Here is a 13,799-nt window from a genome sequence, read left to right on the forward strand (position 1 = left end):
ACTAAAACAGGAATTATGAAATACTCTTACTGTAAAAGGTCAGCTGGAAATTTATTTTTGTTTTTTATCTATTCTCTCCCCCCCCCCAATTTTTTCTGTTGCAATTGCAAATAGAAATATTGAAAGGTGGGGTGGGGGAGAACCTTTCTGATTTCCTGATGATGGAAGGATGAATGGGGGGAACTGAGAGAAGAGTATGCTTAGCTGTTCCCTAAGATGGGGGAAACAGCAATGATTAGGAACAGGACTTGCTACAATGAGCAATATCCATCATGGAGCAGGTGGTGCTGTGGTATAAACCACTGGGCTTCTTGGGCTTGCTAATTGAAAGGTCGGCAATTTAAATCCGCGTGACAGGATGAGCTCCTGTTGCTCTGTCCCAGCTTCTGCCAACCTAGCCGTTCAAAAGCACGCCAGTGCAAGCAGATAAATAGGTACCGCTCTGGTAGGAAGGTAAACAGCATTTCCGTGTGCTCTGGCTTCCGTCACGGTGTTACGTTGCACCAGAAGCGGTTTAGTCATGCTGGCCACATGACCCGGAAGCCTGTCTGCGGACAAATGCCAGCTCCCTCAGCCTGAAAGCGAGATGAGCGCTGCAACCCCATAATTGCCTTTGACTGGACTTAACCACCCAGGGGTCCTTTACCTTTACCTACTTGCATAAAAAGAACCAGAGAGATCAACCTGGCACCCACCTCTTGGATCTGCTTCGGATTCCTCTGCTGACGACTCTCTCCCTAGAGTCATGGGAAGTTGAGGCAGGACAGCCACCATTACACTGACGTTCTGGCACCTTCCTCTCGGCATAGCCTCCATTAGGGCAATCTGTGTGGTCCTTCTCAGACAGGTATCGGAAAGTCCTTCGTGGTTTGGGTACTGGATTGATGGCTGGCCGCCCCTCCTGGCCTTCAACGTCACAGTAGATGTTCTCCAAGCTCTTTGTCGGAGCCAGGTTCAGTTCCTTCTCTGTTGAGCCACAGCTTTCCCGCTTTCTTTTCAGGTCCAAAGCCAGAGAGAGGACTTGGTCAGGAGGAAGGGCTTCTATCTGTTTCCACAGCTCCCGTGAGGTATAGAAGTTCCCTGGAGGGAGCCTCTCCCCCTGCCAGTCTGCCTCATCCTCTCCTTCAGATATAACACCATTGGGGAGCTGCTCAACCAAGGGGCTCTCTGGAGCCTCTTGGAGCCTCTCCTCTTCCTCCTCAGTCACACAGCAGAGGCGAGAGTTTTCCCGGAAATCTAAGCCAAGGCTCTGAATATTTGCTAGTCCTTCTGAATGCCTGCTGTGCCCAAGTCCCACCGTCTGTCTCCTGTTCTCTTGACCATACTTGACCCCAAAGTCCTGGGGCTTCTGTCTTTCCTCCTGGCAACCCCCTTGAGTCCGACCCTCCCACTGAGAAATCTTTTGTTTTATGTTCCGGCAGTGGCTACGAGACAGGGTTTGCACAGCAGTGCGGGAAAAGCCGGAATCTGTGCTGCCCGTGGGGTGCATGGCAGGCAATGTAAGTTCACATCCCAGCACGTTGCCTTCCAGTTGCAGTAAGTGAGATTTGTAATTCCAGAGTCAAGATGCTGGGGGTTTCCAGTCAAATCCAGTTTGGAAAGTAATCCAACAACTGTGGTGAAAGGGGAAACATATTCTTATGGCACCCTGAAGAAAAAGAGAGAAACGGGACATCCATCAGAAGGGGTGCAAAACATATGCTTTGGACACAATCAACCAGTCCATCTTTCAGGTGTCACAAGACACTCTTGGTTTGTTGGTTTGTTTAAATTACTCCAAGGGTCTTTCTGTACATTGCAGGAAGCCCAGATTTCCAACTGAATGTACACCTGACCTGGAATTCCAGCCTGTCCCAGCTCTCTGACAAGTGTACAATCCACATGTTTGCCTTGTTCACATATTTTATCTTTTTAGGTATACTGTACCTTAAAAGCTTAGGCATATACCTAAATAACCAAACCAAATGTGCGCCTCTGCACATAAGGTAACAACTTCCTGAGCATGAGCAATAAATGGAAGTCTAAGCTTCCCAAACTGTGTCATTCCCAAGCTGTGTCAGGGATTGGCTTTGAATAACTCACCCACTTCAACTTCCCTCAGATCTAGAAACTAAGCAGCCAGGTGAAATTCTGCACCCAGCCACCTTTTGTAACGACTGACTATATATAATAATAATAATAATAATAATAATAATAATAATAATAATAATAATAATTTATTCTTTATACCCCGCCCATCTGGCTGGGTTTCCCTAGCCACTCTGGGCGGCTTCCAACCGAATATTAAAAACAATACAGCATATATTCAACCCTTTTAATGAACACAGTACTTAGCATTTTGAAACATCATTATTATTCTCATTTTACAGAATATTTCTATGTTCCTTTTGCTGTTATGACCTATCGGGTGCTCTTACTGTGAAGTTATTTATGCAAAAGCCTTCATCTTTCAATCCAGGAAGTAAAGAGAATAGAATGTGAAAAGGGAGGGGGCAAAGAAAGAAAAAAAGAATCTTCTGGATGTTGTTGTTTAGTCGTTTAGTCGTGTCCGACTCTTCGTGACCCCATGGACCATAGCACGCCAGGCACTCCTGTCTTGCACTGCCTCCCGCAGATTGGTCAAACTCATGTTCATAGCTTCGAGAACACTGTCCAACCATCTCGTCCTCTGGATATCTTCTGGATAGTTCACTGCATATTATTGGGTGGCTGCAGAACTAAGGGCAACATAAGGAGAGACTGCTGGAAAAGACCAGTGGCCTGTCTAGTCCAGTATCCTGTTCTCACATTGGCCGAGCAGATGCCTATGGGAAGTCTGTAAGCAGCACCTGAGTGCAACATCACTTCCCCACTTGTAATTCTCAGCAATTAGCATTCAAGGGCACACTGCCTCCAACAAGGCAGGAGATAGAAGGAAAAAGACACACAGAGAGAAGGTGGAGTCAGAAAGAGAGAGGGGGGGTGGCCCCACTCACTCCTTTTTGGCTCTGCCCCACCCATGCTCACTCCAGCTCTGTCCACCACTGACCCTCACCAGGAAGGGGGGGGAAGGTTCCCCACCCCTGGCGCAGTGGGAAAGCAGCACCTCTGCCACCACCAGATTTTGGGGCTCTGAACTACCAATGGTTGAAAGGCAACTAAGTTACAACAGAACGAGCTGCAGCCCTAGAATTTGCGCCAAGTGCTTTGCTTGCTTGGACTGGAGGCCAGGTGGAGACCAGGGTTTCCCTCAGTGTGAAAACCCACCACAACCACAGTCTTCTTTTGCTCAGCAACACTCGGCACACTTACTGAAAAGATTAACAAGGCCTCCTGAGTCCCAAGGCACAGCTGGAGGCTGGTGCTGTCTGTATTTCACAAACAGGAAAACAAGGCGAGACAGTGATGCAACCTACCCACCGCCACTGCAGGCGGAGGTGGCAGAGTCGAGTCTTGGACCCAACAGAGCTGGTTCAAAGGCTTCTGTCTGCCCCACACCCTGCATGGTGATGACAGGGCAATTGCTGTGTTTTCCCATCATTTGCACAGGTGGCTGCAAGAATCCTCCCAGGCCCAGTATTGCTTCAGATGCCAGTAAAGATCCTCTGAAGGCTGCCCAAGATGCTCTTTTAAGCCCTTAAGGTAAAGAAACTGAAAAAAGAGCACAAGATGTTCTGGGGTTTGCTACAGCGTACTTACCGGTACTAATATCTTTGTGGTTGCACTCTCCAGGGCAGTTGCACAACACTGCAGGAACAAAACACCCATAATATTTTCCCATCTCCATAGGGAAGTGCAAGTGTTCTCTGACACCAGCAAATAAACAACCAACAACAACTGCACCACCATCCAGAAGTGGCATAAACCAGCAGCAGAGGTCTTCAAGCCAGCAGCCCTTTCTCTGCTCACAGAGGTATCAGGTTGTTATCAACACTCAAGGCCTGGCGGGAGAACTGGGCAAAGCCTCAGGTGCAGAAAGGTTTCTACTTTCAGAGACTTCGGGGGTCACAGATCACGTTTCCAAGCTTCCCTCTTTAACTGGGAGCTCTAGAAACTTGTATAGATGAATGCTGACAATGGGGGTTCTAAAATGGCAAAGACCCTCAGCATTTTCCTTAGGATGAGCCATGGTTAATTTCGTCCTGATTAGGACAAGGGCATTAGAGACAGTGGAAGCTATCCAGTCTGTGGAGAACTCCTTGCATTGAATTTTAGCTGTGATTTTCAACAGGCATCCCACACCCACCCATATTGCTGCCTACATTGCTGCCCGGTGCTTTGACCCACATGGAAATGCCCACCGATTTGCAAGACCCACCCTGACAGGCAAAGAAAGCCCTTCCCCTCCTCCACCAGGCTGTGCTGTTTCGCAAAGCAGCTGGGGCTCCCTTCCTTCAGGGTTTCAGGAGGTTCCTTTCCAGTCCTACGCAGAAAATTACTATAAATAGGCCTGCCTCAAAGCATCCTGAGCATCTGGGAGTCGGCCTCTTCCACACACCCTTTATTAGCAGCAGCAACAATGTAGCCACTCCCCAAAGTAACAGGCTGGCACTGAGTGATAATTCCCCCCCCCCCAAGGAACAGCTGCTGACATCTCTGGAAGTCATGGAGCCCAAGAGAAGCAAGGGGGTCTAGCTAGCTGGGGTGGCGGTGGGAGAGAGACTACAAATAGGAACCCAAATAGCAAGAACAGCCTTCAACTTATTGCCCAGCCATTTCCTTCCCCGGTAATATGGCAGAAATCCTCCCCATCCTGTTCTTTTCATTCAGAGCCAGACATAGGGCTCATCCGGACTTCATTTTGTGCCATGCTTTCCAAACACACACCTGCACTTTAAAGCTGTGTGTCCAAGTAGGTTTTTCTTCCCGTCCTGGCACTTTCCCTGGGGAAACCCGCATTTTACTGCTGAATCGTAGCAAAAGACAATCTGCAGAAAACAAGATTGCCAATTGTTCTGATCCAGTGGTAAAACATGGGTTTTCCCCAGAGAAAGCGCCTGCACACAAAAAACCATCAAACACTCAGACACAAGCTTTAAAGCCCATACCTGTGCCTAGAAACGTGGCACAAAATAAAGACTGGCTAACCTATACACTCAGCAAAACCAGGTGATCTTTCAGAGACTGTGCCATTTCATACTGGGGGAACACCTATCAATATGTGTTATGGTTTCCTCACGTAAAAATACTCCTCCACTTTTAAAAAGAGGGGTGTTGTTGTTGTTGTTGTTTAGTCGTTTAGTCGTGTCCGACTCTTTGTGACCCCATGGACCATAGCATGCCAGGCACTCCTGTCTTGCACTGCCTCCCGCAGTTTGGTCAAACTCATGTTCGTAGCTTCGAGAACACTGTCCAACCATCTTGTCCTCTGTCGTCCCCTTCTCCTAGTGCCCTCAATCTTTCCCAACATCAGGATCTTTTCCAGGGAGTCTTCTCTTCTCATGAGGTGGTCAAAGTATTGGAGCCTCAGCTTCAGGATACTCCATGCATATTGGCATCAGGAAATGTGATGATATATCTTTCTGTGTAGAATATGTTTTTGTTTTTACATGTGGGAACATTCGGTCATGCTGCTTGAGCTTGAAGTGCTTACAGCAGAGAAAGAATTTTATCATATGTTGTTGTTGTTTTGCTGAACATGTAAGTTCTGCTCTCTCACCCCATCCCATTCTGTTGCCTCCCTTCCCAATTGTCCTCCTCTGAAGGGGAGCAGGATCTAAAAGATGGAAGCAAGCAAGGCACCCTACAGCAATTTCAAACTATTACTATCATGGAGGTGATTCTGCCATGCTGACATCTTCAGCAGAGTCAAAGAAGGTTCCGTAAGCATTTGAATCTGCTGTTAGTCAGACCTCCCACTATAGATGCTACCTGATAATAATTCATCAGTCCCTATTAGGCAGTTGCCCAGGGTCCAAAACCAGAAACAAACCTGATTGAGGGGGCGGGGAATCCTTTAAGACTTAATCAGGGAAGCAGCACTCTCTCTCCTACCAAAACACCCCATGCAAATGCTATCTCTACCCCCCCCCCCACATTACCTCAGCAAACATGACCTTGGAAATAAGTATTTGTCAAGATAATATGTAGTCCGAGTCTCAGTTCCATCCACCCACATCTGCAAAATGGGAATAATTACACTGGCCTACTTTACAATGCTCTTGTAAGGATTACTACGGTAAGCTAATGTACATGAAACAGCTCAAGCACTTGAAAGCAGGGGGGGGCTGGGGGAGGCTGTGCTCTTCCAGGTGTTGTTGGGCTACCGCTCACATCATCCTTGACCATCAGCCATGCTGGCTGAAGCAGTTGGGAGTCCAACAATATCTAGAGAGCCACACATTCCCCACCCTTGTCCTAAAGTAAATATTAAATATTTTTATGAGCATCATCATCAAAGGTTGAAAAGCCATGTGAAACAAAGGAAAACATATGCTACATTACAGGGACAGTGCTCTCCATGTGCAATAATGAGCTCTCCCTGTGTACCTACAGTGATATAAATGCAGTAGAGTGGTGGTAATTACTATGGCTTAAACACCAACGTGGATCTTTGTTAAGTTATCTTCTGATTGGAGCTGAGAGCGTGAGAAACTGAGTCAAGTAGTAATACCATGTAAAGCAGGTTCAGCTCCTACAGGTTGCAGCACATCACACAGGTAACAACACAGGACATCAAAAAAAATTAAATAACGTGATATAGCCTCATAGATCTTGTGCAAAAACAAGAGCTGCCACATCTGTGTCTCATATGAGCCTTACAGTTTCAAAGCTTAGCTTTGCATGGGCCTTGATCCAGTGCAAGTGGACTGCACCACACCCTCAAAGAACTCGGCAAGAAAGGGGAGCCTTTCTTCTCACTGAAATATATTTAGACCTTGATCCTCTCCTACTTGCCACCAAAATATGTTACTTCAGTTTCACCAAGAAAACTGAGGGTCTTCCTTGTTCAATAATGTTGTCAAAGGCAAAACAGCAGCAACATTCATACACATACAGTAATTCCACTGAATTAGCCAGCTACGATGGTTTTTCCCCATCCCAACTAACTATATCAGTTTAACGGCACTATATTTTCTTAATACATCCTGGGATCTGTTGCTTTTATGAGAGTCCTCAAAGAGTTCTCCAATATGGCAAAAGCAAGTGCTAATTCAAAAAGAAGATGCACAGCACAGCAAGCCCATCATCACAGCTGAACTGTCAGATGGGCACACCAGCAAATCAAATGCTAGTTCTCCATCTTGTCTCTCGCCTCCCTCTATCATTTACTCACCCAGTACTCCCTCTTCCTCCTCATGCATGGAGAATACCAGCAAGGAATCAATTCAGTAAGGAATCAGTGCAGTGGGGATGGATAACCTGTTGGCCATCATCCCTGACCACCGACCATGCTTGCTGGGGCTGCTGGGTGTTGTAATCCAATAATATCTGGAAGTTACTAGAAAGATGAAGGCTGCTCTACCAAGATGCTCACAGTCTATGTTAACAGTGTAGCCAACTTCTAAAAAGAGAGCTGCCAGAGCTTTGTACTGGCTGAAGACCTGACCATCTGTGGTGGAAGTCCAGCTCCTTGGCAGCAAATGTGCAGAATGAGGGGGAGTTTAGCTTTAATAAGCAAGTTCCTCCCATTCCTCCAACTGCAGGCAGCCAGCGTCCTTGAATCGTCTTTTGAAAGGAAAGATACATGAAGATTGCTGCACCATGTAGGTGGGTGGAGAGTGGGGTGGGTGGGCTGTGCTTACTCACTAGTGAGGGAAAACTGCTCACAGCCACTACTAAGCATTACTTCAAACACTTTCCAAAAGCCAGCTCTGGCACTGGGCTAAACCCTGGCAGAAATGAAGCCCTAGATATAGAGCCAGTCTCAGCTACTCAAGGCAAAAGCAAGCCACCACTGACCCCCAACTGGTGCTTCCCTTCTCTACCCAACTCCTTGCACATAAGTCTTCCACCCTCTTTCTCTGGCAGTGGTGGGGGAGAACTTCCAGGATTGCTCCTGGCATATGCATTCCCAAAGCAGCTCACTTAAAACAGCAGGCACCAATCATTTCCAAGATGGAACTAGCCTACAGTAATTGCTGTAGGAAACCTGGGCACACGATACATGTTCAATCCCATCGCCCCTGACTCTAGCAGCTTAAAAAAGAAAAAAAGAACAGGCTGTTTTCTTTTTTTAAGTAACAAAACCCACCACTCTTTGTTGCACCCAAAGTCTACAGCAGGGATGAGGAACCTCTGGCACCTCCCTGACTCTATCTGGCCCTTGAACTCTTCCTCAGCTGTCCTCTGTGCCCTCTTCAAGGACATTTTCCAGATTATGACGTGTCCTTGACTGCCTGGCTGTTCACAACTTTAGGAAAAACTTCTTTCTCAAAGCAGGCTTCTCAACTCATATTTAGTGTATTACTCTTGGAAGCTGATAAGGTTCCCAAATACCTCACATTCCCATCTATCTCTGAGAATTAACTAACTAAAATAGCTGGCTATTCTTCTTGCTCGAGGCACAGCCCTGCATGGGCGTCTATTAAACCACACCCAATGCGAAGAATAGAACTCTAATGTCTCGACTTGCACAGGCTTGCAGACTAAGTAGTTGTGGTTGCCATCAAGGCAAGTGACTTTTGTCTACTTTTCTCTTCTGGTAATGTGCTTAGCAGAGAGCAGCTGACCCAGTCTTTCATTTTAAAGGAGCGCTGCTGTTATAACATGCAGTCAGACACACTGGCAGACAACCGCTCCAAAAGAATTTAATGCAGTCTCTCCCAAATGCTTTCCGAGCAATGCAGCTCACAAATATTTCCTTCGATAGGACACCCTGAGCAGCAGTGACCATACAAATGTTTTTTTGGAGCCACTCGAAACTCCACAACCTTATGAATCTGAAGGCTGGACTACAGATATTGCTGGCCTACAGCTCCCCTCATTCCTGACCATTCACCATGCAGGCTGGGGCTGATAGAAGCTGGAGTCCAATATGGAAAGTCACAGGTTCCCCACCACATACATTTGACCTACAACGTTTTATTCTAACAACTGGCAAGACCCTTCCAGATTGAGGTGAGGCTGAACCAGAGTTGCTAATATAACAGATACATCAGAATCCAAGAACAAGAGCTGATACAGCTATATCAGCATTCTGTCTCTTTACTAAATAATGCAGGGATTCCCCCCACCCCGTCATATATTTCCTATGTTAGCTTCCATGTGGGAAAACCCCAGCTGTAATAATAAAGTTCCTTCTATTGTAATGGCATTGCAATTTTTAAAGGGGTGTAGCGCAGAGGTAGGGCACAAGCTTAGCACGCAAAAGTTTACGGGGCCAGGTTCAATCCCAGACACATCCAGATAAGGTTGTGAAAGATTCCTTTCTGAAGCACCATTGCCAGACAGACTGTATGAGCAAGAAGGATCAACTGGCTGCTTATGTTTCTCAATGGCTCATCCAGCTTGAAGACCAGTGTAAGTGCACCAAGGAAAGCATCAGATTCAGACCTTCTCGCTGAAGGCTGCAGATGAGAAACTTGTGGCAAGTCCTGCTGGTTCAGAACAGGCTTCTTCAGCCACTGGAGACAAAGTAATCCAGATTAATCTGATACATACCAATAAATGCTGTAAATTCATTATTTTATAAAGGTGGGCTGGCAGAGAGAGAGAGAGAGAGAGAGAGAGAAAGACTACAATGTTCAGCATAGCTGCCAAGTTCTCCTTTTTAAGGGAAATTCCCTTATGCTGAATAGGCTTCCTCGCGAGAAAAGGGAAAACTTGGCAGCTATGATGTTCAGGTTCTATTCAGTCAGACAGAACCTAGTGCTTCTTGTTCAGCTTTGATTCCACAACACTGTTCTTTTTGATTTACAATGTTTTGTGGCATAGGTCGTTTTTTCTGAAGTTGTGCTCTTAAACACATAGGCTTCCTGAAATACCATGGAGAAATTACAACAGCCAATCATCTAGTTTATGACAGTAAGGTAAAGGTAAAGGGACCCCTGACCATTAGGTCCAGTGGTGACCAACTCTGGGGTTGTGGCGCTCATCTCGCGTTATTGGCCGAGGGAGCCGGCGTACAGCTTCCAGGTCATGTGGCCAGCATGACAAAGCCGCTTCTGGCGAACCAGAGCAACACATGGAAACACCATTTACCTTCCCGCTGTAGCGGTACCTATTTATCTACTTGCACTTTGACGTGCTTTCAAACTGCTAGGTTGGCAGGAGCTGGGACCGAGCAACGGGAGGTCACCCCGCCGCGGGGATTCGAACCGCAGACCTTCTGATCAGCAAGCCCTAGGCTCTGTGGTTTAACCCACAGCGCCACCTGCGTCCCTCATTTATGACAGTATTCATATGACAGTACTGTATAACTTAATTAAGAAAGTTATAGCCCTGACTGGCATGATTCTATGTCTTTTATTTCATAACGCAGCACCTGCAGGGAACATCACTGCTTTGAATATAGGGGTTCCGGTGGGGACTTTGCAAACCCCACACAAATCATTCACACAAATATTTATTCTGCCACTCACTCACTTTCTCTTTTTTTTCCTCTCTCTCTCTCACATACACATCGACTGAACAATAAATATGGAATATAGGTCAATCTTGATTGTATTTGCACATGAATGGTTGCAGGATACAAGCTGATGCCCAGGGTTGATTCATATTAAAAATAATGGAGCATGGATGCACACTGAAGAACTCACACAACAACTTACAGTACTATGCACTCACACTGCAGCTACTCAACCTACAGTTTCAGCCCACTTTCAAAGGTGTGTGAATAGGCTGTGAAATGCTAGCCAGCACTCAGGCTCCTATGATATGCACAAAGATCTAGGGTGGTATTCAAGTAAGTTTTACTCAGAGTAGATCCACTGGAATTAATGAACATGATTAAGTTAAATCCATTAATTTCAATGGGTCAACTGTGTGTAGAATTTAGTAGAATACCATGCATAATCTCTGGATAATTGATTATTTTTGCCTCTCCAGCAGCAGAACCAGAGCAGCTAACAAATGACAGCATGATCCAAAGCAACTACAACACATTACAAATGAATGTTCTTTTTTCAATAAGCTTTCTAAGCGGAGAGTCTTATCCCAGTTGGTATTTGTTTTAGCTTTCAACTGATTTTCTATATGGGGTGTTGTTTTTAATTGGGGTGTGTGTGTGTGTGTGTGTGTGTGTGTGTGTGTGTGTGTGTGTTGTTTTAGCTATTTCTGTATACTGTATGCAGTTGTTCTGTTTATGTTTTTATCGTATTGTAAATTGCTTCAGAATGCCTCACTGGAAGCAATTCAAAAATAACAAAAAATAACAAACATTTAAAATCAACATATGGGAAATTATTGATGTTTGGAAAGCTGGAGAGCTGGTTTTGCCCTAAAGCAGGGTGGTCCAACACATGGCCCAAGGGCCGCATGTGGCCCTCAAAACCTTTTTGGGTGGCCCACAGCAACACTTGATGCCTCCTCCAATCCTTCACACTGCCTTCTGATAGTCAGGTAAGTGAGGTGCTGGCTTTGGGGGAGGAGCTGTGAGGGATCTGACAGGGTCAGAGTCCTCCCTCCTGCTTCCCAAAGCCTAGTCAGTGCTTTCTTGGCTTTGGGAAGGAGGTGAGAGGGCTCTAGGACATGCCAGAGCATCCTTCCCAAAGTCCAGGGCCTCACTTACCTAGCATGGCAGGGGGAGGGCAGGGGGAGGTGTGAATTTTGGGGTGGGTTCAATGTCCAAGCACTTTTGCAGCCCAGTTGGTATGAAAAGTTAGGCCTTCCTGTCCTAAAAGCAGGGGGGGGGAATGATGCCAAATGAGGGCTGGTTTTGTCACCTTCCTTTGCTGGAGCAGTAGAGCCAATCAGTTCATCTAATTAATCATTTATGAAGCATTTATTTGGCTAAAAAGGAACCCCCAGCTTAAACCATCTACAGATGTTTAAATAATAGTATATCCATCACAAATGTTACATCTTAAATGAGGCACCCCCCTTATCCTTCACATTAGATAATGCCTCTCCCAAGGCACATCTATGCACTACTTTAAAAGGGGGGGATATATCCAACAAAGTTATGGCATTAGCATAAAGACTTCTCCTTTGTGCAGGCAAACTTCCTCTCCTCACCTCCCCACCTCGTCTGTTCTAAAGATACCCCACCCTTTGGAGCAAACTGGGGTGAGGATACAAAATACCATTGCACAGGTGGAAATTCTTAAGCTAATGGTACAGCTTCATTGGATATAGCCCAAAGGAAGTTCTGCATCTAATTTCAAACATGCTATTTTTAACCATATGCAAATTTAACCAGTGGCCCTTCAACTCCAAGGCCCATCAATCCCATACAGCATGGACAATAGTGACAGATGAAAGGAGCTGTAACCAGAACACTATCTGGTTCTCCATCCCTGGTCTATAGATCATTCAACAAATCAACTCATATACCAGTAATTAAATCAACTGAAATTTCGTTAATTGGAATGCAGTCCTGCGGAGTCTTCATGAGGAAGGGCAGCAAAGTCTCTCTCAAGTTAATGACATATCATGTGCAGGAGAGTTTAAATGACCATAGTCTTCAATTCTGAGTTATATCATACTCAAAATGTATCAGGTACAGCACAATAAATTCATTCTCAAATGCTTCAACAAACAAGCTTCCCAACACTTTTTGAGGTTCGCCACACATTGCTGGTTTTTGAGCAGCAGTAATGAGTAATGGGTGATGCCTTCCATCAACAATGATGACCCAAATCTGGAGATGAATCAGCAATGCATTAAAACAACAACAACAACCAACCCACCTGCAGCTGTGTGGGGTCTCAAAAACAGAGTGCCCTTCCTGACATCTTTGCCCGAAAGAAAGCAGCTGAGAAGTGGTCTTGCCACATGACAGGCAGTTTTAATATCTTTCCAGCGCTGAAAGCCAGAACACACTTCAAATGTTTTCCATGAGAAAATTCCCAACAGGATTCAATTTCCTGAAGCCATGAGTTCCAAAACGAGACTGCTGCCAGCATCATTGGCTATCGCTGCTTTCCTCATTGTTGAGGTCAAGCCCACCCAATGAAGGCACTTCTGCGTCTGCATGACCCTCCCTTGCAGCAATCCTGCTATCACAGCAGAATGGCAGAACAAAGCATTAACACACGTACACACCATCTCATATTACCAGGCTGCAATTGCAAAAGCCAGCAGAACGTGCACAAATTGATTCCTTGTGACCACGTTAGCTTTCCAAGTCACTTTTTGAGATTCCCTTTTCAAATTTGGTTGTGGTGCTTAACTGTTTGAGAGAAGGAAAGTTTGCCTGCCTCTAATAAATGTGTCTAACTGTAGAAGAACGAACAAAAGCAGCTAAATGTTCCCAAATTCCTCCACCCTACCCTGCTGTGCAGTGACTAAAGCCTATCCAACACAACCTGTTCTCATCCACTGTGCTTCCCACCATCACTAATATGGCATCCAAAGCCCTACTTTGAGGAATCCTATTCCAGGGGACTAATCATATCAATTGGAATTGGCCTCCTAGAAGTATTACATAGGCTTGCAACAAAACCTTGTATATTTTCCCTGAGCACAGGTATGCCATGTACTGAAAGCTATATATATATATATACCGCTTGACTGATTGCATTGAAATTTGGACACAAATATCCGAGGGTTTGAATACCGTTTTCGTAGACAGATGTTGCACCTACAGCAGGTAAAGCAGGTAAAACCCACTGTTTCCGGACACAAAAACTCAGACAGCCGGGGATGCTGGGAGCACAGGAGAGGTTGCACAACAGCGGCCTCTAGCGGCAGCTGCACTAGTACTGCAAGTAGGAAAT

At 45.7% G+C, this 13,799-nt stretch overlaps 1 protein-coding gene across 1 annotated transcript in view; it reads right to left on the reverse strand.

Annotated features, from left to right (window-relative positions):
- DENND2C (DENN domain containing 2C) overlaps positions 1 to 13,799 on the reverse strand; it is a 61,636-nt gene that overhangs the window by 29,580 nt on the left and 18,257 nt on the right. Inside the window, exon 2 of the mRNA XM_060277162.2 lies at positions 696 to 1,648. Within this exon, the coding sequence (XP_060133145.1) occupies positions 696 to 1,489 (794 nt within the window). The 5' untranslated portion in view covers positions 1,490 to 1,648. The remainder of the gene's footprint in view (positions 1 to 695; positions 1,649 to 13,799) is intronic.

The sequence above is a fragment of the Zootoca vivipara genome, chromosome 7 (genome assembly GCF_965207765.1).
Source record: "Zootoca vivipara chromosome 7, rZooViv2.hap1.1, whole genome shotgun sequence".
In the NCBI taxonomy this organism is placed as follows: domain Eukaryota; kingdom Metazoa; phylum Chordata; class Lepidosauria; order Squamata; family Lacertidae; genus Zootoca; species Zootoca vivipara.